The sequence below is a fragment of the Rattus norvegicus genome, chromosome 3, assembly GCF_036323735.1.
Source record: "Rattus norvegicus strain BN/NHsdMcwi chromosome 3, GRCr8, whole genome shotgun sequence".
In the NCBI taxonomy this organism is placed as follows: domain Eukaryota; kingdom Metazoa; phylum Chordata; class Mammalia; order Rodentia; family Muridae; genus Rattus; species Rattus norvegicus.
In genome coordinates this window covers 132,369,628-132,395,525 of record NC_086021.1, presented here as the reverse complement: position 1 = coordinate 132,395,525, position 25,898 = coordinate 132,369,628, and the positions used below count along the sequence as shown (strand labels likewise).

General features: G+C 45.0%; 1 protein-coding gene across 17 annotated transcripts in view; it reads right to left on the bottom strand.

Annotated features, from left to right (window-relative positions):
• Positions 1 to 947: 947 nt before the first annotated feature.
• The window catches only part of Sema6d (semaphorin 6D), a 592,899-nt gene continuing 567,948 nt past the window's right edge, over positions 948 to 25,898 (bottom strand). For 4 of the 17 annotated variants that reach the window (XM_063283741.1, XM_039104985.2, XM_039104984.2 and 1 more), the window contains 18 exons: positions 14,934 to 15,094; positions 14,421 to 14,532; positions 13,815 to 13,875; positions 13,628 to 13,690; positions 13,422 to 13,523; positions 13,097 to 13,187; positions 12,526 to 12,645; positions 11,716 to 11,804; positions 10,804 to 11,021; positions 10,554 to 10,685; positions 10,081 to 10,236; positions 9,822 to 9,995; positions 8,953 to 9,093; positions 8,785 to 8,862; positions 8,332 to 8,432; positions 7,913 to 7,969; positions 6,301 to 6,468; positions 948 to 4,654 (listed from right to left, as the gene is read on the bottom strand). In XM_063283741.1, coding sequence (XP_063139811.1) covers positions 3,366 to 4,654; positions 6,301 to 6,468; positions 7,913 to 7,969; positions 8,332 to 8,432; positions 8,785 to 8,862; positions 8,953 to 9,093; positions 9,822 to 9,995; positions 10,081 to 10,236; positions 10,554 to 10,685; positions 10,804 to 11,021; positions 11,716 to 11,804; positions 12,526 to 12,645; positions 13,097 to 13,187; positions 13,422 to 13,523; positions 13,628 to 13,690; positions 13,815 to 13,875; positions 14,421 to 14,532; positions 14,934 to 15,042 — 3,261 coding nt within the window. In that variant the 5' untranslated portion in view covers positions 15,043 to 15,094 and the 3' untranslated portion in view covers positions 948 to 3,365. The other 13 variants (XM_039104982.2, XM_008762171.4, XM_008762172.4 and 10 more) reach the window with 13 other exon arrangements.

The window sequence follows — 25,898 nt, the reverse complement described above, 5'->3', positions numbered from 1 at the left end:
CACTGTAGCCTAAGATGCTACTGAGGTTTTCCTACAAAGGCCTTAGAAGAGCTGCAGGTAGGCTTTGGCCAGGAGAAGCCATTGGAACGAAACAGGCAGAGGCAATATGACCACTGTATCAGAGATGACTTTGTGCCCACCCGTAAGGGCCATTGGTGGCTCACCCTTACCGCTCCTCCCCCCACCCCCCAGCCAGGTACATACTAAGGGAAATGCCACAGAATCCTACTTCCACTTTCTATACAGTGGGGTGGAAGCCTTCGATATATCAAACAGCAAGAACAGTTTGCCAGTTACAATTCTGAACTAAAAGTACATTTATGTTATAATATAAATCATGAATTCTTTGCGTGGTATCTTTGTGTGTTGTGTGTATGTGTGAGCATGTTGTGTGTAGATGCATGCATGCCACGGTGCATGTGTGGAGTTCAGAGAACAATCATGGCTACAGGTGGTGCATCTTCCACTATGATTGAGGCATGGTCTCTTGCTCACCAGTCTACACTAGAAGAGTCCGTCTGTTTGGGGGTTCTCCTCTCCCTCTCAGTTGGGAGCTCTGGTCTGATGGAGTGCTACTGGGCTAAGTTCAAACTGCTGGGGTTCAGACTCTGGTCCTCATGAGTACACATCAAGCATTCTACCCACTGAGCCATCTCCCCAGCCCAGAAGGTGGAAACTCTAAATCTCTCTTTAATTCAATCAAAGCCCAAGATAAGCATTTGGCTGTGGACACAGGGCTATATGATCATGGGGCTTTCTGAACTGCCTGTCTTATTTCTGGCTCCGGTCTTAAACAATAGTCTTCCAAGGAGAGAATGGAGCATAATGTGACGAGGTAAACAAGATTTCAAGGGAAGAATATGTTCTTAGACTTTGAAATAAATACAGCATGACTATCATAAAAGCACGATGCCGTATAAACCCACGCATAATGTCGAAAGGCAGGATGATGTAATGACTTGGATATTTTATTTTGACTTTACATGCGGTGTTAAAAACCCAAAGTACATATTATTTACACATCCACAATACAAGTTTACAAGATATCTATACACGTTAAAGGACTCTATAAAACAGTATAGAGCCACTTCACTTCAGGGTTATTTTTTTTTTATGCCGTACCATTAAAAAAGATACAATCTGTGTTTACCTTTGCACAAATGGATAAAGCATTTAAAATTAAATTAACAGAATAGAGACTAGAATCCATGTTAGAAATTTCAACATAAATACTGATAGAACTCACAGTACAAACTCTAAGGCAGCACAATGTTACAAAATGTTATCAGGGGAGGGGCGTCACACAGAGTTACCACGCTGGGATTAATATTGGTAAGGAGAATGCGAACAAGGTGGTGGGTGGCAGATGTGTAGTGCTTATTGTGGGTTGGTTTAATTGATTATTAAACTGTAATATTTTTAGTTGCAAAGCTGAAGTGTTTCAGCTTTAGAGCTTACAAGAGATCACAGGGAATCATTTTTTTTTCCCAATAGAAAAGCATGTTCTTGAAGGAAAAGATCAACTGCATCAGTATTCTACATCCTGTATAAAAATGATCTGGTGTTTTGTACCCCGTCCTCCCCCAGGTAATGCATACCGTCGTCACTGTCCCAAGATATCGCCTGGACTTTGCCCGATTGGGTCAGGGGCCTTCCTTGGCTGTGGAAATTTCTAGATTAGGTTGGGTAAATGACTGGGTGGACGAGCAGTGAGTTAACCAAAGCTATCAGTAGGTAACACACCTTCAGCCGTCAGTGGGCTCTGCCAAGCTACATAGAAATGACTCGACATGGTTTCCACAGGTGCCACGTTCCCTGGGAACCCTCATCTGACTTCACATTATCAGAACAGCAGGGGTGGAATGTTTGTCATGGCAAAGGGTGGGTGCTGCTTCTGATCCTGGAGGGAGGGGGGCGGCGTTGTTCAACAACAAGTCGCTCTAGGTTGCTTTATGACTGTAAGAAATCTTCAGGTGCTGGCTGCAAAACACTTACAAGTGGCACATGGGAAATGACGCTCTGTAGCGGAAACACTCAGCATACCGCGGGACTTCTACCACTCTCGTGAATAAGGCACAAAATGCACAGATCCAGGTAAACTCACATGTGGTATTTACAGTTCACTGTCATTGCCTGCATGACTCAGGAGAAAATCCTCACAGAACACAACACAGAGGGAGGACAGGACCACGGAGAGCTTTATAGACCCTCCATGCTAAGCCAATTGTCTGTCTTTGCTATCTGTCTCTTTCTTTTGTCCTAGTTTTGGCCTTCTCTTGCCCCTTGGGGGTTGGGGGTAAGAGGATTTAAGAGAGGAAAAGTTTTTCTATATGGAAAATAAAATAACACAATCAAAATAAATGCTTCTAAGTGTGTCCAAGGATGAGTAGCGTGCCTCAGGCTTTAATTCACAGTGGACAGGTAAATGTTACTACTGAATACTGGTAGATACATCAAGGATACCTCTTCATTCCTCTAACTTCTTAAGCTGGCAAGACTGGAATAGACGTTCTGATGGATAGCAGCACAAAATTACTTAGAACACTTAAATGTTCTGACATTGGGTATCACATAGGTTATGTTCATCACTTGACAGTCAAAGAAGCCTTGACTATTTCTTAAGGGAGGCAAACTCAATGGACTGGTGTGGGAGGACTTTAGTTCTTGTTCAGCCATGCTTACTGTAAACCACTCCAAAGTAGAAAAGATGCTATGGGCACCTAAATATCTCTCTCTCTCTCTCTCTCTCTCTCTCTCTCTCTCTCTCACACACACACACACACACACACACACACCTCTAAACAGTTTGTTGGTGGCATTAAAAAAAAAAAAACAGTGCCACACTCAGAAAAAAAAATGCTACAGTTTGGGCCAAAGATTGAATTTTCAGCAAACTGCTTGGCAATCTCCAAGCTCGTTTTGTTTTGAGACATTCCCATCTTTCCATTTTGACATTTGTGCAAGAGGCAAGGTGAATGCATACATATTGAAATGTTCACATTTAATGGGAAGACCACGCTGAACGGCAGTCTACACTGAACCCATTTCAAGTGTTGGCTCAGGTCTTCTGAGCACTGTGTCAGTTCTTCACACTGGCGAAGGGAGCCCTTCCGGGCTACACAGCCCTTCGGCTTCAAACAAAAGACGTGGAATGAGCAGGACCTCCCTTCCTTTCCCGCAAGTACACAGAAGCCTTGCTGTAGTAGCTACATGTGGCAAGTTCTGGTGTTACCAAAGTTACAGAGTTTCTTTGGCTACTTGTTTCTCTTAAAACACAAGCAGGTATCTCGTCTTAAGGTACCCTCACAGCTTCCTCGAAACAGCAGGGACAGGATAAAGCCACACAGGAATAGCACACTTGAGGCCTAGTAAGTGTATTTGTTCAGTGGTCTGACAGATGTGGTTTGAGGAACAAAGGAAGGCTTTGGTGGCACATCAGGTTTTAAGGATGGTGTCCTCTTTAGTCCCGTCCTGGGTAGGGTACCATTACTGGTGTAGCTGCTCTGTCTGGAGAGGGAGGGCTGCAGATGGACACTCACCGGTGTCCCCTGAATATAGTCCACCTTCGCCCCTGTTGGGGTGGGCATATATCCTCCACGGTTCATACTCGGCTGTCTAGATAACAAAACACCGTTTGGTGAGTTTAAGTTTTTAGGCACGGCAGATATAGAGTGCCTCTGGGAGGAGTTTTTGTGATAACCCCTTTGTCTTTCCAGAGAAGTCATTGGGACCCCAGGAGTGGTGGGGACATCTACTCTCTTGGTTGGACTATTTCTGGGGAGTGTTGAGGGGGGGGAGTATAGGGATGCCTCCCGGTTAGGAACCTTGGGTGGGACCTCAGACATTGGTCCCACTGGGTCCAGCATGAGGGTCTGATGGGCCATGTGGATTTCTCCCATGATGGCTTTGGCGTTACTGTTTGGGTCATTGAGATGCTTCAAGAGATCATTGAGGGTGTTTCTGGAGTCCACAGAGCGCCGGTGTTCCCTCTTACTGGATGACTTTGTGAGAGGGTGATCAACGTTCTGAAGCTTCTTTTCGGCTTTGTGAGCGTTAGAGTTTGAGAAGGATGTGTTGTAGTCATGAGTGGCGTTTGGAAGAACGATGGCACTGGGAATATGCCCGTGACTTAACGGGGAATGGGGTGGAGGACTAGAAGGAAAAAACTGGGGGTGTTCCTTCCTTGAAGCACCATGGCCATGGGCCTTATCGGAGTGGCTCTTCATGGCCTGCAGGGTCTTCTGGTGGAGTACAGGTGTAGACTCTGGCGTGGGGAGAGCAGCCAGCTCTGGAGGCTGGCCTCGATGGTCCATGGCCATGGACTTTGGATCCGTGTTGGGAGGCAGCTCCTTCCGACTGGTCAGCAGGTTGCTGTACAGTTTGGGTGAATCGATGTTCTGCTGGTACTCCTTGACGGGGCTGTCAAAGAGACCATTCAGCTTGGCAAAGCTTCCACTGGAATCTGTGCATGACTGGGCCGATTCTGCATCTTTATGGATCTTTCTGTTCTTCCGAACAAACATGTCACGATAGCAGTACACAGCCACTCCTGCGATGAACGCGCCCAAGACAAAAGCTGCAAACACGCAGGTGATGAGGACATTCATGTGGACCATCTGGTTGGAATCTCCAGACTGGACTTCCCACCGTACACCTGCAACACACATGCAAAGTCTTTGAACGGAGTGCTCTTAACAACATGAGCTATAGAACGGCTAATACTGCGTCAACACTTCCTTCTAACTTCCCACATGCCTAGCTTACAGGAGCGAGTACATACCAAACTTTCACAGTATCCCACCCTCTGAATTCACAATAAAATTTCCAGAAACATATATGTTTGCCCACCCCACCCTCCAAGTCCTTGGTATATACTTCTCTCTCCTTTCACTCAGTCTCTCAAGCAGTTGTTAGGGATTTTAAGAGTTTCTATCTAAAAAGCAGAGTTAGAACAGCTCAGAAAACAACGTGTACCTTAGGAGGCTCACCTAATTCTTAAACTGGGATTAAAGAGTTGCTGCTGGGGTTAAGGAAACGTCCGAATTAACAGAAACACACATCACGCCCAATTGCTATGCTAATACGGTTGTGTTAACTAGGACATAGACGTAACTGGTCATGAACTAAAAGAGAGTACTTGGTCAATGTTAAGTTCGAGTATGCGCCTGTGCGTTGGTTTTCACGTTCTGTTTTGAAATTTCATCTTGGAATGAAATACCCATGAAGTATCTACTTATGTAAGAAAACTGGACAGCATAAGAAAGTAATGAGCTACATATTAGTTTAAGACTATCCTTAAATTATCTGGAGGCATTTGAGAAATACTTAGGTTAGACCTAGAAAGTGAAGAGTGAGTTAGTTTGTAATTATTGGAAAATTTAATGCAACCACAGACATCTGACAATCAACTAGAGACATGTTAGGTGAAGAGGTATTCAAGTCTGCTACATGCTATACACACGGCTCTCCCAGAATAAGTGAGTCAGAGGGATTGGGAAGGTTCTCTGGCATTAAGTTAGTGATAAGGCCCTTGAATATTAGTTGGTTTCAATCAGTTGTCAAGACTGTGGAACTTAATGGTATTGTGAAGAACCAGAAGAGAAAAGAACAAAGAAATGGTATTATTGAAGAAATCAAAACAGAAATAATGATTGTAAAATCATTTGCAATGAAAATATAAACAAAACAAAACAAAATCAACAGAAGTAAATCATAAATGACAAGGCAGTGCCATAAGAACTGGCTGGAAACCTGATACCGTAGCTTATACACAAAGGCATCGACAGGTTTTTTCCTAGAGTATTAAATCTTCTAAGCAAATTGATTAGACAGCTTTTTAACTTCACCTATTGTGGGCTAAATGTAGTCATTACAGCCAAATGCTATGCTGTACTTGGCCGCTCGTGGCGTTTGGACAACTTGTCACCCTGCGCATCTTTCCACATTACATCTGCAGATGAAGCAAGAAGGGGCTGAGACAGCCTCCTAGGTAGAATGTTTGGTAGCAGGTATTTGTCATCTGCGAGCTTTTGTCCTTGGACATCGAGAGGGTGACCCTCAAAATCCTCCGATATTCAGCAGGCTCTCAGCACCTGCAGGCGAAACCACTACAGATTAGATTGTCTGAGTGGCTGTCTCGGGAGCCACGGCTTGGGCAGGAATGCACTCAGACTTAAACCACAGGACAGCAAAGTCACCGTGGTCAGTGGGACTGCAGTTCTACTCAGTTTCACCTCTGAGAGCCAGGCTAGGGATCAGGTTTCCACGCAGTCAGAGATGAAGTGCCTGGCCAGGCCTTACCCTTTGGGATACCTGATATAGTATCAGTAAAATCGGAAGTGTTTGGGTCATCTTGAACTACAAATTTCCGGGAGCTCGTCAGTTTAGGTCTCCAGGTATCAATCACTTTAGATGTAATTTCTGGGCTACTTGCCACAGTGGTAACAGAAGATGAGGGTACCTCCATGTCTGTGGTGGCAAACAGATGTCCATTAACATGGCTAGCGTCAAGAAGACTTTCCTGATTGCTTCCTTGCATTTGAAAGTCAAGTACATGTTCTCAGAAACCCTGTCCTAGAATTTTGCAAAAAGCCCCCTTGAGGGAACGAGACTGAGTCTTTTTCTTGCAAAAGGATAAAAACTAGAGGTTGACAATGAAGACACATTATGCAGATTTTCCAAAGTAACAGACACGAAGGTGGACATTCCTACCGAAGCCTCCTCGTGGAAATGTAACACAAGCCCCAACTTCGGCTGACTCTGGCCCTCTCCAGCTAGCTGTTAGGATCGCTTAACTTATTTGTATCTCGTAACATACAAAGGACCTTTGTGAATGGCTGGGGTCTTTATACCCTTTCCTTCCCTGGAGAAGCTATAATGGAATTACATTTAGAAAATACCTGGTCAGGTCCAAGTAAACACTTGATCTTGGACCTGATAACCCTGTTCTGCCTAAGAAGCCACTCTGCTTCCCCAAGGCCCCTGTCCATTTGTAGGTTTCTCAATGCACTGAGAGCCTCCGTCCCCAGTGAAGCACAAACCTTGCTGTGTTCTCCAAAATGCCTGGGGAGTTTCTTCCGAAGAGTTAGCAGTAACTCATGCACAAGCAATGGTATTTATACACTGAATAAGAATGTTGGGACACATGAGATAGGTCATCCTTTTCTCCCCCCTGAGGGATAAAACTGATGTGAACCCTAGACACAGCATGGTTGGAAGAGCAACCGAACCTTTCTGTGTCTATTACGAGCTTTAACCTAGTAGATTTCCACGAACATGTAAGCATATGCTTTTAGACACAGTATAGACTGATCCAATAGTTACAGAGAGAGACTGGTAAACAAACACAGACAGATGTGCATGAAGACCCCACTGTAATCTTTGTACATCAAAATCCAGCTTCATTCAACTGAAGCTAGGTTCTTTCACACCACTGAGAACACAACGTCCAGAGATTCCTGGGATTGCCACAAGACATTCAAAGGGGATCTTTAAAACTTAGAAATACACATTTTTGGAAAATGCGTATTGTTCATTCCTTGTGGTGGGGAGAGAAGGGGGAAATTATGCAATTCTGTCATCCATGGCATATAGATGGCCAGAGGGAGCATTCACAATGCAAAGGGTCGAGAGAAGGAAGCTGGGCGGCTGGCGTGCAACTGAAATGCAGTCTATGTCAACCCATTTGACTTTTCTTAAGGATGTGCCTTGGTCAATGATGAACCATTCCATGGTACACACGGGTGGAGGGGCTGAGTAAGAACTCATCCTTCAGGACCTTCAGAGGGTTATGAGTCAAAGCAGAAAAATGGAGGGCTGCCAAACTGCGCAAAAGGAGGGGGGAGAGGGGCAGAAAATGCTGAACCGATGGAAAGAAAAGACTGTTAATTCAAAAAAATTAAAAAAAACTAACCAGATGTTGGACCGCCAAATATTTTGTAATCTGGTGTAGTTGAAGTAGGCAAACTTTCTAAAGGGATCAAAGGAACAAGTCATCAGTGAAGAGTAATGGAAAGAGAGCAAAAAGTTTATGAACTCCAAGTAATAGAAAAGAAGTCCAAAGAAAAGACTACAAACTGAAAGGCTACTAGTTACACTATCTTTCTCTAGACTGATTGTTTACAAAAGTGCAAATGGCGAAGGAAAAGAAAAACTCAGAATCTGTTCTGATGGACCCCCATGACCAAAGAGCTCAGCTTTTGCGAAGTTTTAAGTTAAATGCTAGGCGGTATGTGTCCCTGGTCATTATAAAGGCTGGTTGTAAAATAATGTTTGCGTGCAAACATGGTCAACGGGAGCAGCAGCCAGAGGGAAGGGAGGCGTCTGTCTTACCGTGGCAGTCCCCTAGGTGGGCCGTGTTGCCATACTCGGTGTCCTGCTCATATCCTCCAGCACTGTGGTTATGGAAAGCAAAGAAGTCTTCGGTTAACAGCCTTCATAGGGACACAAGGGACAACCAGGACAGAGCCAAGAACACAGACTGGTTAGTGAGAGTAAGCAGAGAGAGAGAGCGCGCAAACAATTCAACAAACTTGCCAACGAGTTACTCGTTAGGTTAGCTAGGGTGCCTAAGAGAATAAGATGTTCCCTCTTCACAGTCTAGTGCCCTCGAGGGTTGTTGTACCTAACCCTCACTTCCCTCTCAAATTTTAGATCTTCTTTTTAAAAACTTCCCCCATGCCAGAATAAGAAAGGAAGGAAAGGAAGAGCAGTACAGCTGGGAATTTAATACTTTTAAGCTGTTGATACCCTGAGAGAAAATGGCTAGGTGGTTCGTGTACTTACAGCATCCCTAAGGTCACTCTCTCACACACTCCCTGGCTTAACCAACCACAGTACGGGTCTCGTGATGCAATGCAAGACCTGCCGAAAAAGCAAACAAAGCGTGATGCAGATTTTCCTCCTCAGCATAGGATAGCCACCCTGGGAGCAGGAGCGAATAAGGAAGCTTACTTTTTACAGGAGCCATAGCGCTCACAGCGGCTGAGGGGGATGCGGACCACGCAGCTGGAGAAGGCCACGTATAAAGCATGGTGATCCCTGTCCAGCTGTAACGAGACGACCTTCCTGTCCTCCTCACTCTCGGCGCTGCACCTATTTGGTGGTTACATTTTGAAGACATACACTGAAGTCAAGCCTGCACCAACGATGTAAGAGGTGCAATTTGGCGGCTCAACCAAAACAAATTATAATTTGAGAAATTATAATTGTGGGATATAGCGCTATGGTTTTGTGTAGCTGGTTACATTTCCAGCTGGACAAAGGGTCTTTTTAAAAAAAATTGCTTTCGAATGGGGTTGCGGCTGTGAAGGACTGGTTCGATTCTAGGAGAGGAGGAGGATGGCATTCTAACGCATTTAAATCCTCCCATGCTAGAGGACTCTGGGTGTCTCCTGTATTCAACGTCCCTCGCTCACTCCTTATGTGTTTTAACCGTCCACACTCTCTTGCTGAACTCTGAGAATATTCTCTGTGCGCATGCTTACGACCAACTGTGCCACATGCAGCATCCCGAAATAGATCTGCAAGGTAAGACGGTGCTAAAATGTTCTCGTTTTCACAGGTGAGAAAGGAAGGAGGGGTGCCTTATTTTTAAACTCATCAGCTGTTCGCCCTCCTGGCCCCAGTGGGCTTAGGAAAACAAACAATCCTGAAAAGCACTTCTATGGGGGAGGTAAATAATAAACGAAGAAATAAAACCCAAATGGAACATGTAAAAAAAATCGCTAATTCAGGAGTCTGAAAGAAAAATGGCCAGATAAGCTAGACACCCATCATTTTTTTGAGCAGGGCTAAAGAGCGTTCTCCCAAAACATACTTACTTGGCTGGGTTATAAGCTTCGATCTCTTCGAGTAATACACTGTCGTTCAAAGAGAAAGGACTGGTCTTTGCCAAAACTTTAAGCACCACGCCGGCCTCAGAGCCAACAAAGATGACTGTGTAGTTTTGGTACGGCCCTGCCGAACGGTCCACTTCGATGGCTGTCAGCCTGTACCTAGAGCAGGAAAAGAGGCAGGTCAGTCCGATCCGGAGACCTGTGGAAGAGAAATGGGTGGGAGTAGACTGGCCTATTGTCTCACCGGACCCGAGTCTTTGTGAACCAGGGCTCATCAGCAATGGGTGGGACAGCGGAGTCCATCAGCGGGTGGGACTTGATGAAAGACAGGGTATCATCTGGAAAGTCGATGGAGGTTTTGTAAGCTTCCGCGAGGCCATGTTTGGCACAACAGCCAGGCCTGAAAAGGAAGCAGAAACCTTCGATTGTTCTCCCTCACATACTGGATTTAAGGAGTAAGCACACATTCTGCTGAGAAGAGGCCGAGAGAGGAAATAGGGGCTGAAAAACAAGAGGAGTGATGCCATTTCCCAGAATTCCATGGGCTTTTGCACAGCCACATGCACAGGGATAACATTTATTGGCTTTGTGAGGCCTGTCTCAGAGGATTGGCCTGCTGGGGTGGGAAGTTGGATGACAGATAGATAGAACATGGCTCCAATGTTCTTGGTGGGAGGGAGGCTGTTCAATACCAACACCTTCATGTCTTTTCTTTACCTTGGTTTTGGTACTTTGTCTTCAGGAACCGCTGTCCAAACAGAGTCTGGGGTTTTCTGCTCTTTGAACCGCCCTTTGAACACTTTCTCAATGTCGTCCATGCTAAAGGCACAGACTGCAGAGCCAGGAATGCTGTAAAGGGGGAAGAAAACCATGAGGACGAGGATGACAGTGGGGGCCATGCCCAGTTCCCACGGGGAGCACAGAGCCTCCGTGGGGTGGCGGGGACTCGGGTTCTGCTTGTCCCCACCTGTTGAGCTGCGTGGTGAAGACCCCGATCACGGTGGGGATGCCATTGATTTGGATGATGTCTGTGATGGACTGCAGAACATCGAAGTAGAAAAAGGAATCTCCAGGGACTGAGCAGTTAAGCCGAGCCTTCAGGAAGGAAGTCCAGTGTTTCTCCAGGACCCGCTGTGAGCCACCCATGTCGTTTTTACAAATGCGGGCCACTCGGGAGTACACAGCCTGCACAGAGACAAGAACCGAGCCATGAGACTGTGAGCACAGAGGGGGGGGGGAACAAAATGCTGCCACTCAGGGGAGGGACACACACGGAAACCAAAGGAAACAAAGGAAAAGAGATGTCTGGCTCAGAGGAACAAGCCGCCTCCTCCCTGTACTGCCAAGCTGCCAAACATGCTCCCCGAGACCTGAGCTATCTGTCTTCCTGGCTGAGTGAAAATCACGCCAGTGCTTCTGCCTCTGACTTCGTCTACTGCTCCTCATATGACTAATAAAATGCACAGTTCTTGAATGTGGTCGTAGAAGAGTCGACAGTACTTAAGGAGCACATGGGCTTTCACAGAAACACTCCGAATTGAACAGGGGTTCCCATTTTCCATTCTGCCTTTGACACTGGAAAGGATGAGACCATCAATGGCTTTCTAAAGAGGAAAAAAGGCCTCCACTTTCTATGGTGATAGAAATAAAAATATGAAAGCTTTTGAAAGCCTGAGGAGGCAGCTGTTCCCACTCTGGGCATTGTGAGGTGTTTCCCAGCAGTTAGCTGTACCATCAGCAACCCAGTTCCCTGACTCGTCCTTAAACGCACTGAAGCGAGCGCTTTGAACCGGCCCAGGAGAGCACCTGTCACTCTTTCAAAGTGGGTGGGATTTCATTCAGTTTAAGTCCACAGTGCACATCAAGCACATATACTTGCCTTGCCTAAGTTATTATGTTCCACGGCGATTTCTCTGAAGAAGAAATAGACATAGTTTCCATATTCTATGGCGTGAAGAAAGTGTGGTTCTGAAAGGAGATTGAAAACAAACCACTCATAAAGGACGATTCAATTAGTGTAAGACCCCAACTGCCAGCTCTGTTGCATAACTACACTTGGAGCACGATTGTAAGGAGTCCCAATATGGGTGTGTTCAAGCTTCAAGAGCCTGAGTCTTTCAAGTCAGCTAATGGACTGCAAAAAAAAAAAAAAAAAAAAAAAAAAAAGGCCTGCAGGGAACTGAGCTGCAGCAAAGGTCTTTGTTTCAACAGATTTATTCATTAACCTATTTAACTAGGGAAGAAAATCTCATATTGAGAATTTTAAAAAAACCCTTGATTTTCAGAATTTAATGAGCAAGATGACTCTATAAATATGAACTCATCGAGTCTCACTAATAAAGCCCCAAAAGGAGGCGCCGTGTACGGGACGGTAACATTGTGGTATGGGGGGTACTGCTGTAAGCACTTGGAGTTAGACAACTGGACACACGAAGACAAGGCGTCTAGTTGTTTACTTTTGCTTTGGCCACTTGCATAACTGCCTGGATGGACTTATTCCCTGACACATCTACAAGTCTGTTCGTTCCCTGCCAATGTCGTGTTTAATAAGCAAAACACCATGTGCTTTTTCGAGATGAGCAAAGTTATGCTCTGAACTTCCTGTTGGCCTTGGCTGCTGCTCCCACTTAAACCTTTCTAACCATGCCTCCCCCACCCCCCAACACCATGGCAATGCTCCTTTAGGTACCTTTGATCCATTTGGAGTCGTATTTTATTGTGCGGAGGGCCGATCCATCACCCATGCTTCTGTAAATGACAGCATCACTGGCCAGGAAATCAGCCACTGTGGCAGAATACAGTTTCCCATCTGAAACCAAAGTTATAATTTGGTAAAATAACCATGATTACCTATGGAGTATTAGCACGGCTACCGTCTGCAGTGTTTCACCTGGCACCATTAGCTATGCAATAAACTACACTGGCGCTCATCCTCAACCTCTAACTGGCTGTCCTATGATATTACCTAATTTTACAGGTGAGGGATCTAAGCACCAAAAATTAAGCAATGCATTGAGGGTCAGAGACTTAATTAATGACAGAGCCACGTGTAAGAATACATATACCAGTCACTGAAATACACCTGTTTGTTTTTTGTTTTTTCACCCATTCTTCTTAATAATTTGTTCCTAGGCTTTGCCCTTTGAAATGCTTGTGTCAAAGTATATATCCAAGATGTGAGCTTTTGTCTTCCTTTAAATTCCCTTTGCACTGTCAATGTCATTTATCAGCGATATTCAATACACACTGTAGCTTCTCACCAGCAAAGAGGGCAACATTGGTTTGTCGGGCATCAAACGGGCACCGTGCCAGGCCACTAATTTCTTCCCCATCATACTCTAAGGTACTCAACTGCAAGAGGAAAAAAAAATAGCTTGTGTCACATCTGTTCAATGTACCTGTTTGGAGGCAATATTGCTTTATTTCTATTGAACTTCTATTTGAGGGATTCTGTTTCATATTCTCTCATAACAGAGATAAGACAAATCTATGGGTTACAGAGGGGAAGGTTCAACTCTAACAGCATACCAGTGAAAGAAATTTTAGTTGAGGAGAAAAAAGTATCATCATGTAAAACACACTTACCCTATAGTATCTGCACATCGGGTTGAAAGCGTTGGTGCCACAGACAAAAACCATCTCATCATTTCTTGGGACAAAGACTTTGATGAAGTTGTGACATTCATCCTAAAGTAAAAATAATTACAGGTCGGTCAGACATCTCCTATGGTGATGTCATGGTGGCGAGGCCACCAAGAGGGACTGCGCAGGCACCCGTCCACTGCACTCACTTTATGCTTGCCTTTCATAGCACAATTTTCTCGATCCTGCTGTCTGGACCTCCATGTCAGCTTCTAGATTAATCAAGTAAAATCAAAGCTCAGTGTTAACCGGATGCACTCTGAGTGGGGGGCGGGCATGACTGAAGCTCAGGGGAGTGTGGGAGGGCGCACTCGCCCTCTGTGTCTAGCTGCTCACCTTGCTCGGGATCACCTCTGTTTGGGGGATGTCATTTAAGTTCACTGTATAGACTTGATCCCTGTTGGAGACAAGGCAGTTCAGTCATATCCTGTGAACACATCAGTGCTATACGCTGTTTCTTATTTCATCCCTACAGATCTGCTGTGACTATGTTTTGAAGATCATCTGGCATCTCTGTGACTTGAACAAAGTCAACAGGGCACTTCCTCACTAGGGAGATGCTTCTGGTGCATTGCTGCAGCCAGGGCAAGTGCAGCTTTTCTCTCCAGGCTTGGGGGCAAACTGACTGGGCATAAACACAGGCATATTTCTGATATTTGCCTGAAAATTCTAAGTTAGGAGAGAATCAAGAATGACCCCACCCCCTCACCCCCTGCTGCTCTGGGACAAAATAACAATGATGCATGATTTCTGGATGTGTCACTGAAGGCTTTAACTCTGCCTTCCATCCTGGTACCCAGCATGCTCTCCATGAGAGCATTTTTGGCTACTTGCAGGGTTTGATCACAATCTCATATTAGTTTTTCATGAACTAGACACATTAATGCAAGCACCACAAGAGAAAAGAATTTTAATCTAATAAACCAACGAAAGGAAAATTACCTGCCAGCAATATAAAGTGTGTCTCGAATTTTCAACATCAGCTGAAAGTCCAGCCTATGCTGCGATTCGTTGCCTGAAGGGCGTCCTCTAAAAACCGGATATTGCCTTGAATCTGCAAGTGAAAATGGGCTAACCCATCAGTCAGGATTACGGAGCTGAAGAATCAATAGACAGCATTGATTAGCTGTATATAGTACTTGTAGGAAGGGTTTTAACTAAATTCCTCTCTTAAGGTCTTGAATATAAATTAGTAAAAGATGGAGAACTGTCAGCAAATGGTCTTTTCTGTTTTTACTGAAAATGTATAATCCCTACGCCTGGGCTGCTGCAGGATGGCGCCCAACAGAACTGGCTCAGTTTCCACACAGCCGAGGGAAAGACGCAGATGATTTAATGTGCAAAACAATGTAAAGACATTTTAAAATTTGTCTCTGATGCTGAAAATGAATAGACACAGAAAAAGACAAACGAAAGGCTTCCTTTGTAAGCAGGAAATGGCTTTGGGTGACTTACAGTGGTAGTCAACCGTGTTAAGGGGCTCATCGTCCTCAGGGAAGCTGACGGCCCGTAACCTGGAGACCAGAAGGAACAGCACACAGAACCACAGCAGAAAGAACCTCATGGTTGGCCGAGAAGGTATCTGAGCTCCCTCCTCAGAAGTCCCACTTAGCTTCCTGGAAGACAAAAGCACCATGGAAAGACATTTATGTTGTGGTGAAACTGGGTTCTGGCTCGTAGCCAGTCCAAATTTTTGCCCACCTCTCTCTACAGCTCCGTATTTATCAAGAGACCCGGCAGTGGTAGACAGGTTATCTCCAAGAACAGACAAAAGGCAGCGCCGAGCCAGGCCTCCCTGAAGCACCTGGTGAGCATATTGATGCTTTGGGCACATTTGCCAGAATTCTGGAGGCAACTCTGTGTCATCCTAGCAAAATCACCAGAACCCCAAACAGAAGTGTTGGCTGCTGACTTGGCAAGGAAGTGGGCAAAGGAGGGATCAGAATTTTAATTTAACTCCAATCTGCATCCCTTCCCCCAGTCCTGAAACACATAGATACAACGTGTTTCCTCCTCTCAGGAAAGGCCCAAGAGCCAGGGCTGACGACCTTGTCCTCAACCACTGCTACCACAGAGGATCTGGCACCTAGAACCAGCTGCACGTCTGGCCCCGTCCAAGTCACAGAACTATCTTCCGAATTGGGTGTTTTGAAGGCCAATGGAGACAAAGAGGTCAGTGACCTTGTATTAGGATGAAAGGGATTGAAAAGAAATAAAACGATTCCGTGGAAATCCAATCAGTAAAGCAGAGAGTGACAGAGTAGGCCAGCTGGTACCCAGCCTCTAGGGACACCTAGATTCTAACATAAAGCCATTCAGACCCAAGCCAATACCCTAGGTACACTGCCCTCTTAGCTTTATGGGTTGGTTTCTTTCTTTTTTCTTCCTTTTTTTTTTTTGAGTTATAGGGGACCTTGGGGACCTTCAAGCTTAACACCTTCCTTTGTTAAATGGGAAAACTAAGGGCTGGCAAAAAGAAGGAACTCACTCTGACTTTCATGGTGCCTTTAGGGCAAGGCTGAAGTCCAGATCAGTCAGCTGAGTCCCTGACCAGACTCGTTGCTCCAAACCAGACTGAGGAAATGAATGGGTGTTTCTCCTTCAAACAGATGGTATTACAAGGAGACATTTTGAGAGAAATGGCTGTATTCATCACTTTTATTGAGGTTATGTTTCACAGATATTAAATCACACATTAAATATGTACAGTTACTGTAGATCAATAACTCAATAAAGCTATGAGAACACAGTTAAAAGATCTGTAAATGTTAGCAACTCGTTGGCAAAAAAGAATGAATTGGGTTTTCTGGGCCAATGGGAGAGGCACGATTGTGAGATTCCCAGGGTGCTGTTCTTCAGCAGTGCTGTCTTTACACAACCAAAGCTGCCAATGGTTCATATAATAGTCGCTGTCTGCATACCTGAGAAACATGGCGGCAAGTTACAATTAGCCCCCATGTATTCTGAAGAATACAGTCATTCAGTGAATCAAAAGTGTGACTACACACTGCACACACTATTTTCTTTCTGTCTAAAGTGTAAGCTAAATATACCTGAGTGAAAATGTACTTTTGAAACACAGGCCTAGTTTTATATGGAGAGAAGAATGCTTCCATAAGATCTCTGTCGATAGGTAATAGCAGTTAAGTTAATAATCAAAAATACTTCACAAAGCAGGATGGGGCAGAAAAGGTGGTAGCACCACTCTGTACTCGAGCTTACGAATGGACAGGACTCTATCACTGCTAGCTAATGGACGCCGGGAATGGGCTTCAATCTCTAAGAGAATCAGACTCCTTATTTATAAAATATGGGAAAAGCATGTCTTCTCACCAAGATAAAAATGAACTAAACGCACCGTGGATTCTGAGCAAAGTTAGCGCTGTGGACTGCCAGGTTGACCTCAAGAGTCTGAACGAGGTCCTGAAAAGATGAGCTAAAAACGGATGGTAGTTTTTCCAACTTTTCTTGCAAATAAAAGGCTATTTAAAAACGTTCGAGAACGACGTATAGAATAAATTTAATAGCTGATACCTACTTATCAAACCTTCTCTTAAGAATTTTACCAACCCAACTCCACAGCCAGACTTATTAATTTGTCCTAGTATTTCTGCCCCTCGTGTTGTTTTCAGCCGTAACAAGGAACCCTTAATCCCTTTGCCACATCTTCCCAAGCATCTCCCTGTCTTGTTCCCAATGCTTTCTGTTTGTTCAGACCCTAGACAGTTCTAGCAGCCGAAAAAGACTAATGTGCTCTAAGCACCAAGTTTGCCTGTGGCAGCGGTCCCAAACTGCATCTTCCGGATGGAAAGTCACTTGGTTCTTTCTGCCCAGAATCATGAAAAAGGATCTCAAACACTCGCTCCTAAAGAAATGTGGAAATACGTGCACAGAAACAGAAAGCTCTGTGAGGCTTTCTTCCACAGCTCACATCAGCATCTCTGTGACCCAGCACCGGAAGCAGCCCTCATCCACGAGACTGAGGCCAGGTCATGCCGACTCACAGCTAGCCCTTAGCTGTGGCTGGGCGTGACATCCTGCAGCACCTCTGACACATAAATCGCCTCTCCTCATATCCTGCCTACAGCCCACCTAATCCTTCATAAATAAAGCCCAGGACCAATTTGCTTTCTGTCTACAAAGAAAGCTTAATTTAAAAAAGATGCCGTTTTGCTGTTGTTGCCACACATGGAAAGTATTTGTTGTTATATATAGCAAAGCAGGGCTCAGGGAGTAAGTCAGTGTGTGTGCGCCCGCACAGAATCTGAAAATGCATGAGAGAAATGCACCGAATAAAGGGCTAATCTGCATAGAAATCCTTCCGTTTATTAAGATTTCTGAGACTTTGTGTCAGCCAGGCTGGCTTCAGATTTCAACCTCCTAAATGCTGGGATTAGAGATGCATTGCACCATGTCTGGTTCCTCAGGGAATGGCTGAAGGACTCTAGGGCTCAGTGGCATCGGGACGCTAGCTAGGTGATGCCGGCAAGCCAAGAGTCGGACAAGCCAGGGGGAGAGGATGTCAACCGAGGGGTAGAAAAAGCTAAAAATTTGTCGGTGAGGTTGACTCGCTGAGTTTGGACTTCAAGTTGACTCAGTCTATCAAATGTAAATTAGAAGTAATTGCCTTTACTATCTCACTGGCCCCTCTGGGGATTAAATTCATAGAAGATATCTTACACAACCTGATTGACGGCACAATTCTAGTGGCTTTTTAGTAAATATTGCAATTTACTGTCTCATCTTATTAGGCAACAAGGATGTGAAGGCTGTCCCGTCCCCACATGCTGTTAGGCAGAGCCATCTGCAAAGCTGGCTGTTCTGCCTTCACCCTCACCACAGGGGTTTCCTTTAGGGCAAGGTCCAGTTTTGGAAGTGCTGACCCTCCGCTTAGGAGGAGGAACCAATTCCCCCAGCTTAATGAAAGGGGATCTCTGTGGGGCTACTCTTCACAGGCAAAAAGAATGGTACTACAAGAATAAGCAGATTTTTCATATTTTGGCCATTACATAACCACTAAGTCAAAAAATGTGCTCTTAAAAGGAGCTCCCAGGACCCCAGAGCCTGAGTGGCAGTGTCCACAGGGGGAGACGCAGATACAAAGACTGAACTCCAGTCACGCCTGACTTCACCCTACAGAATCGGCCTGAAGTAGAAAAAGTATCGGTGGCAGCCTGAAGAGTAACACAGACGTACGAAAGATTGCCATGAGTAAGTATCAGAAGCCCATCATTTATAGCCCCCCAATATCTGCATCAGAGAGAAGGAGAGTCAAAGAATCCAAAACAACTTTCAGCAATCTAACCTCCAGATTGACAGCCATAGAGTTCTTCCACCCTACCGGTTTTCAAGGAAAGATAAGGTCATAGTTTCCTCTATGATTAAAACATCCTATCCTGCAGGGGAACTCCTCAAACAGGGAGGTAACCATCACCACCACCACCACCACCACCACCACCACCACCACCACCACCACCACCACCAACAACAACAACAACAACAACAACAACAGATAGCTTCCAGAACTCCCTGAAACTGACTAGATTCAGTAGTTCTCTCCCAGCCTCCCTCCCTGTTTCCTCTGAGGAAACAGAGACCAGCATCAAGAGAGATGGAGTGGAGAAAAGCTACCCAGAAGACTCTCAGACAAGAAGTTCCACCTGGAAGAGATTTAGGTCAACTAAGGTACCTGGAAAGGCCACTATCCAACTTGTTGAGCTGTCCACAGGCTGTGTGGTGTGCTCCAGGTTCTCGGCTTTTATGCGCCCATGCTGGGGTGGGCTTTGGTGATGCTGTCTTTGAGTCATATCTACTCCTGAAAGTAACCACTCACCATAAAACCCATTGGTTCACCGAGTTGGATCTCAGTGGTAACCACACTTTGTTCTACTGTGGGTTCCCTATATGGGGTGGGATATGAAGGATGTTTTATTGCCCAAAATTTTGTTACCCAACAAGTAATTTCACCTATGAGAAAAGTAACATAACCCAGTCACCCAAATATATATTTTTATACAATGTTCAGTGTCAAACACCCATTACTGGACATTCCAACCCAATGTAGAGACAAAGTAACAAACAGATAAACTATACTTTGGAGTTATCAAGCATATGTTAAAGAAAACAATAACATAGGTGGATCTTTAACCCCACCACTTGAGAGACAAAGACAGGTGGATCTCCATGATCTGAGGCCAGACTGGTCTACTTAGAGTTACAAGGTAGCCAGGGAAACATTGAGAGCCTGTCTCAAAATAAACAAGCAAAATGGCTGATTTTATCTAAGGATATCTAAGGATGACAACAAGAATTTCACCAAAGAAGCATAATCCATAAAGCTGAAGTGGAAATCTTACAGCAAAATTTACATGTAACTAAAAATTCTTAAAAACTGTGTTTCATAATTAGTGAACTGGAAAATAAGTTAAAGGTAGTTATCAGACAGAAATGTGGAGAGCTAAAAGACTGTAAAGAGTAAAACAGAAAGTGTGTGTGAGGGTTGGGGATTTAGCTCAGTGGTAGACTGCTTGCCTACCAAGTGCAAGGCCCTGGGTTCGGTCCCCAGCTCCAAAAAAAAGAAAAAAAAAGAAAGTGTGTGTGTGTGTGTGTGTGTGTGTGTGTGTGTGTGTGTGTGTACACTGATATACATAAGACCATATTTAATACTATTTTTTCAAAATTGACAAAAATTAAGTTACCCAGTTTTAACAAATACCTCTAAGAACTTTTACATAGAAAAAAATTATACTTAGACATATTATACTTTAGATCCTGAAGACAAAGACAATTTTTTAAAATGGTTAAAAGCTAAAAGAGATGTATTATTTTTAAAAGAACAAGAGTGGCCTGACAGCTGACTTACCAATAGAAATGATGGAAGGCAGCAGACCATAGAATGAGATTTTTAAAAGTGTAGAAAGAAAATAAATTTCCAGCATAGAATTCTGTGTGAGCAGTGAGGGCAGTATTAAACACAAACACACACACACACACACACACACACACACACACAGAGAGAGAGAGAGAGAGAGAGAGAGAGAGAGAGAGAGAAAAGTTTATAGAAACAAACACTTAAGAAATTTTCTGTTAGTAGACCCAAAGCAAAACAGAGATTTTAGTCAAATGGATTCACCCAGAGTCAAACAACCTCTTTTATATTTATAGTACTCAGTATATAGTATATAGTATATAGTATATAGTATATAATATATAGTATATAGAAATCCATACTTTCCAGATTAATAGAAGCTGGTACATAGTCTCTGGCTTTCTGAAAGCCCCTTACTTCCAAGAAGGAAAGAAAGCTAGAATCTAGCCCTTCCACATTGGTTTTGAGTGTCTTCCCTACCTGTGTCCCACGACCGCCGTGGGTCACTGGGGAGCACTTCAGCTCCTTGCACACTTCCCACCCAGGATCTAGAAGAAGAACTTCCTTCTTCTTTCTTCCCAGGGACTTCGCTGGCCCCTTCAGCGTTGTCTTTGCTCCCCGAGGTTGGCCTCCTCCTCTACTGTGTTGCTTGATGACATCTTAGTTTCTAGAGCCTTTCAAAGATTTTATTGGCTCCTTTGCTCATGAGTCCACCCTGTAACTCCTCCTCAGAAATTATCAAGTTAAAAGTCAGGCAGGGCCCAGGTGGGTCCATCCTCTGCCTTGCCAGCATGCTTGCTTAACTAATGCTCACAACTCACTCTTCCCATCAGAACCTTGAGCCCACCAACTGCCCTTTCTTCTCCAGTCTCAATATTCCTCTCAGACACTATAATTAAAGAGCAGGCATTTCTTGAATGTGTCTACAGATGCTTCAGCCTCCTCTGCCTGCAATAACCTTCTTTCAAAGGCCCTATCCTGGACAAGCAGCCATTAATCTCCAGATCTACCCTAAAGCATGGGACACTGGGAAGGTGTTTGTTTTGATTTGGCTGCAAGGAGCAGAACACTTGACCACCAACTACAGATGGCAGGTTGAGACTCTCTGGAGATCCTGGATTGTTTTCTAAACTTGAGTACTCTCTAATAAACTTAAAGTTTTGCTTCAAGGACGCGGTATGCTTTCTAGTCACAAGGGACAGTCTGCATACCACTCATTTCTGCTCTCAGTGACATACTCAAGTCTCTTAAGTGCCTTGCTTCATTCCAAGTACACTGACCCTTTAACCAACTCCTGCAGTCAGTCTTTTTTCCATATGTGCCAGTGCATGTGTATGCACACATGTCTTGAACATATGAGATCATGCTGGCATGTATGTATGTGAGAGAAATGTGCGAATATGCAGGCGCCAGAGGCTAGTATTCTGTGTTTTCCTTATCTCCAGCATCTCTCACTGAACCTGGAGTTCAAATGGTTAGGCCTGCTGGCTAATTAGCAAGGATGAGAACGCAGCCCCCGATTCTCTCCCCCCTTAGCCCTTTATCACAGCACGGGGGCTAGAGATAGGCTATCCCGCCCAGCTTTTTACATGGGTGCTGGGGATTCGAATTCATGTTCTCATGTCTGTGTGGTAAAAACTTTCTCTATGGACTCTACCCCTTCAGTCTTTTCTTGAATAGAAAGACCATAGATTCCCATGCCTACTCCTTTCTCTCCCTGTCTTTCCTATAACATGGTTTAACTTTTAAACTGTCTGGATGATGTCAGGAATTCTGATCTGTCTCAAACTCCAACCCATTAAAGGGGCGACAGCTCGCATGACCCCAGATCCTGCAGCTGACTTCTCTCCCCCTTCCTCTCACAGGTTTAAGTTTAGGCTCCATTGTGGCTGCCTCGCCTCCTCCTCAGTTGTCTACATCCTGAGTTCTTACTCTTTCTAAATGGGGCACACTGTGAAGACACCGGTTATCTCTGGGCATTTACAGCCTTGGGGCACAATCTCTCCAAGTTTCGTTAGCCACATCTGTCTATTCATAGAAGTCCCCATCCCAACTGAGACAGTCTGACACTATAGTCCATTGTCCTGGAAATTCAAGCCCAGGCTGGCCTTGCGCTCTCAACGTCTTCTTGTACAGCCTCCTGACGCTGTGATTTCAGACACAAAACTCCACGCTTGGCTCTTCACACACCTTCCTGTGTTCCTTCTAGCACATTCTTCTGACCATTTATTCACCTGCTAGTTTGTCTCCTTAACTGTTTCCTCCTCAGACAGAGTCTCGCCGAACTGGCCTCAAACTGGAGGTCCTCCTGCTTCCTCCTCTGTAGCCCTAGGATCACAGGCATGGGCTGCCAAGCCTGCTTTCCCATTCAGTTTCTGGTTGCAACGGGAACCATCTTCCCAGTATATAAACCTTGCTGTGTGACTGCACAGCCCACCGATAATTTCATAGTAAAACCCTAGTGCTTCGAATGTGGCCTTCTGGACTGTTCTCATCCTGAGTCCTCTTCTTTTCAGACTCATAGTGAACCTCTACCGTGCTACCTAGGTTTCCGCTATCTTTGCATGATATTGGGCACTGGGATGTGGTCTGCACCACTGGCACTGCAAAGCCATTCCCCTGCTTACCTTCTGCATGGGACATTCTCTTTCTAGTTGTCGAATCCCCCTTTCCTCCTCATTTCTGTTTCGTTTGTTGTTATTGCTTGTGGGTTGTTTTTGTTTGTTTGCTTGTTTTGGGAGGGTGTTGCTCTATAGCCCTGGGTGGTCTAAAACCCACTATGTAGCCCAGGGTTCTAACATTCATTGCTCTTTCTGCTCGTGTCTCCTGAGTGCTGGGATTACACATACACATCATCTTGACCAACCTGAATATGGATTCTTGACCTCTATTCTTTGGCCTCCTTGATCCTAAGATTTCAGAGTCCTCCCACCCCTCAAAATCTTTTCCTCCTACCTTGGAGGGATGTGTGGCTAAGCCATCAATGCCAGAGACAGCTTCCAGTGAAGTGTGAAGAAAGGAGTGAACCAAAGGGCTAATCGTGAGTCCTGAATCACCACAGCCATGCTGACTCACTTAGGGCAAGGGGAGCTTTTTGGACTTCCAATTTAATTTAGATTCTTACCCAACTATTAAAGAGCAGCAGAAGGCAGCACGTCCAGGAGGACAGGCATCTGAGGCTCCACTCTCAAGCAGCATGGAGTTCACTAAGATTGTTGCGGATGAAAGGGGGAGAAGGAAGGTGTGGAAATAAAAACTGCCATCCACTCTGGAGCCTGGCATTGACAAGAATGATGGCCCCCAGAGTGCCAGAAACTGCCTAATAGCCTTGCATGGCAGAACAGAAAAGAAGCAATAGGTTTGGGATGATTGAGAGAAAGCAAGGAGAAGCAAGTTAACTGCTATTCCTTGGCATTTACCATGATTCAGGACCATAACTGAAGGTCAGTTATGGAAGGGGGATCTAGATTTATTCAGCATGTCCCCATTCTATAAAGAAGGACTTTGGGCTTTGGTAATTAGCAATAGCATGTAATCAGAGTGGTGGATGACCGGACTTTTGGCTCAGAAGCAGGTAGCCTTACCGTGTGTGGTGACATGTCAGGACCATAAGCCACCAACCAGTACATGTGTACAAACTCCAGAAAGTAGTATTGGGGAGGGCCATCTGGGTCCTACATAGCCAGGGTGTCTCCTCACATCCAGACTCCCCAGGATCTTGTCTGATAAGGTGTTTTGGGGAAAAGCTGCTCTTTCAGTGAAGAAATCTGTCCTGGGAGCCTATTCTGCTCACAGCTTTAGATTCAGTTTGCAGGTAGGAATGAATGCAGGCTCTTATCTTACCAAGCAAGAAAAGGGCTGCTGAAAGGCCTTAACGCTGAGACCTTTCATCCTTTTGGAAATACAGACAGTTAGCAGGAAGAGGTGCCCAGTATGACTGTATTAATGACAGGCTACAATTAACCGTCTAAGACTCTGTTGTGTGATACTGAGGAAATGACAATGTAGCTGTCTCATTCAACTTCTGCTCGGTGCAGCCCTGCAGGCGCAGGAGAATCTGGGAGGATGTGCTTGCTCAGGACCACGAGGAACAAGTCAGGAAGTCTCCTACTATCAGTGACATTAAGAAAGAGACCTCGTCACTAGAGACATAGATCCATAAAGTGCTGTGTGTCGTTCACAAGTTGTTGTACTCCTCTGGCCCGAGTTTCTTCATGTGTTGCATCAAAGCAAATATCATAGGAACCTTTGCTTTTCGAGGATCCATGTTCTCATCTCTGAGGTCAGACGTCAGGTTCGAAATTCCCTTCAGCTACTTTCTTGGATCAATATTAGCCCTCTCTAACCCCAACACCCACTGGGCTCCTCTCACTCATCATCCGAAGTGGGTCCAGTCACAAACAGGCTCTCCCTGGCCAGGCTGTGATGGCGACCTGAACCCACCATTTCCATTTTATGACCTTTAACCTACTTCAGTGCAACCTCACTCCTGTCCATCAATAAAGCCCAAGGCAATCTTCATTTAAACCCCGCTTTGCCAAGGCATTTCGTCATGCTGGACAGTCTTGCTGGTTATTCCTCTGCTTCTTGATACTCCTTCTCTGATGAGGAGATGATCCAGAACTCTCTAGCTGCCAGAGAGCAGCATCCTCCCCCTACTCATCTCAACATGCCTGGTCCACAAGACAGGGCTCTTCAGGTCTCAGCCGGAGTCCCTAGAGAGTCATTCACCTCACACCTGCCTTCTTCTCTGTCACTGGCTGCTCCTTGAATCTCAGATCCTCATGTTCATCACAGACTATGTTGTTACCCCAGATCCAGACACCAAATTCTCTGCTAGGTGCGATTCTGTTTTCTACGGGTCTGAAACAAACCCAGATTCTTCACTTGGACTTCCTCTCCCCAACAACCCCTACAGGCTCAGTTTCACTGCTCACAGTGCCTGGATTTAAATCCACATAGCATTGTTTCACAGTTCAAGTAACTCTGGACATATTCCTTAATCATGGCGCCGTGTAAAACTGTCCTCGAGACACTTCACATGTTTCTGTTAAATTGTAAGATAACGTTTCATTAACAGATATTGCATTGGGTGTCACCAAGAGAGACGAGGTGGCTGAATGTCATCTCATTCTCTCTCAACACAGTATGACACGCCCAGCTTGGCCTCAAAGTTGCCTGTAAATACTTAATAGTTACAAGAAGAAATGAGTGCGCGAGACTGGAGGCACGCGCCTTGCTTACGTGCTGTGGTGAGTGCGGATACAGTGGATATGATCTCTCACAGCTTGTGTACGTAATCTACAGGAGCCCTCAGGCCATCAGCCTCAGTCTGTGAAGCCAAAACATTGTCTACAAATGCAACAGATGTGTACTTTCACATCTGCCCATCACTGGAAACCTAGTCCTTCCTGTAAGAGGAACCCAGGACAAAGAACTAAGTGGTTCCGTTTCCTGATCATCCCATCCCCTTATCCTGCTTCTATTCACCTCGTAGCTTCCCGGATACAGACGAGAGCAGAGAGGTTCCTGAGAGAGGTGCTTTGGGTGAC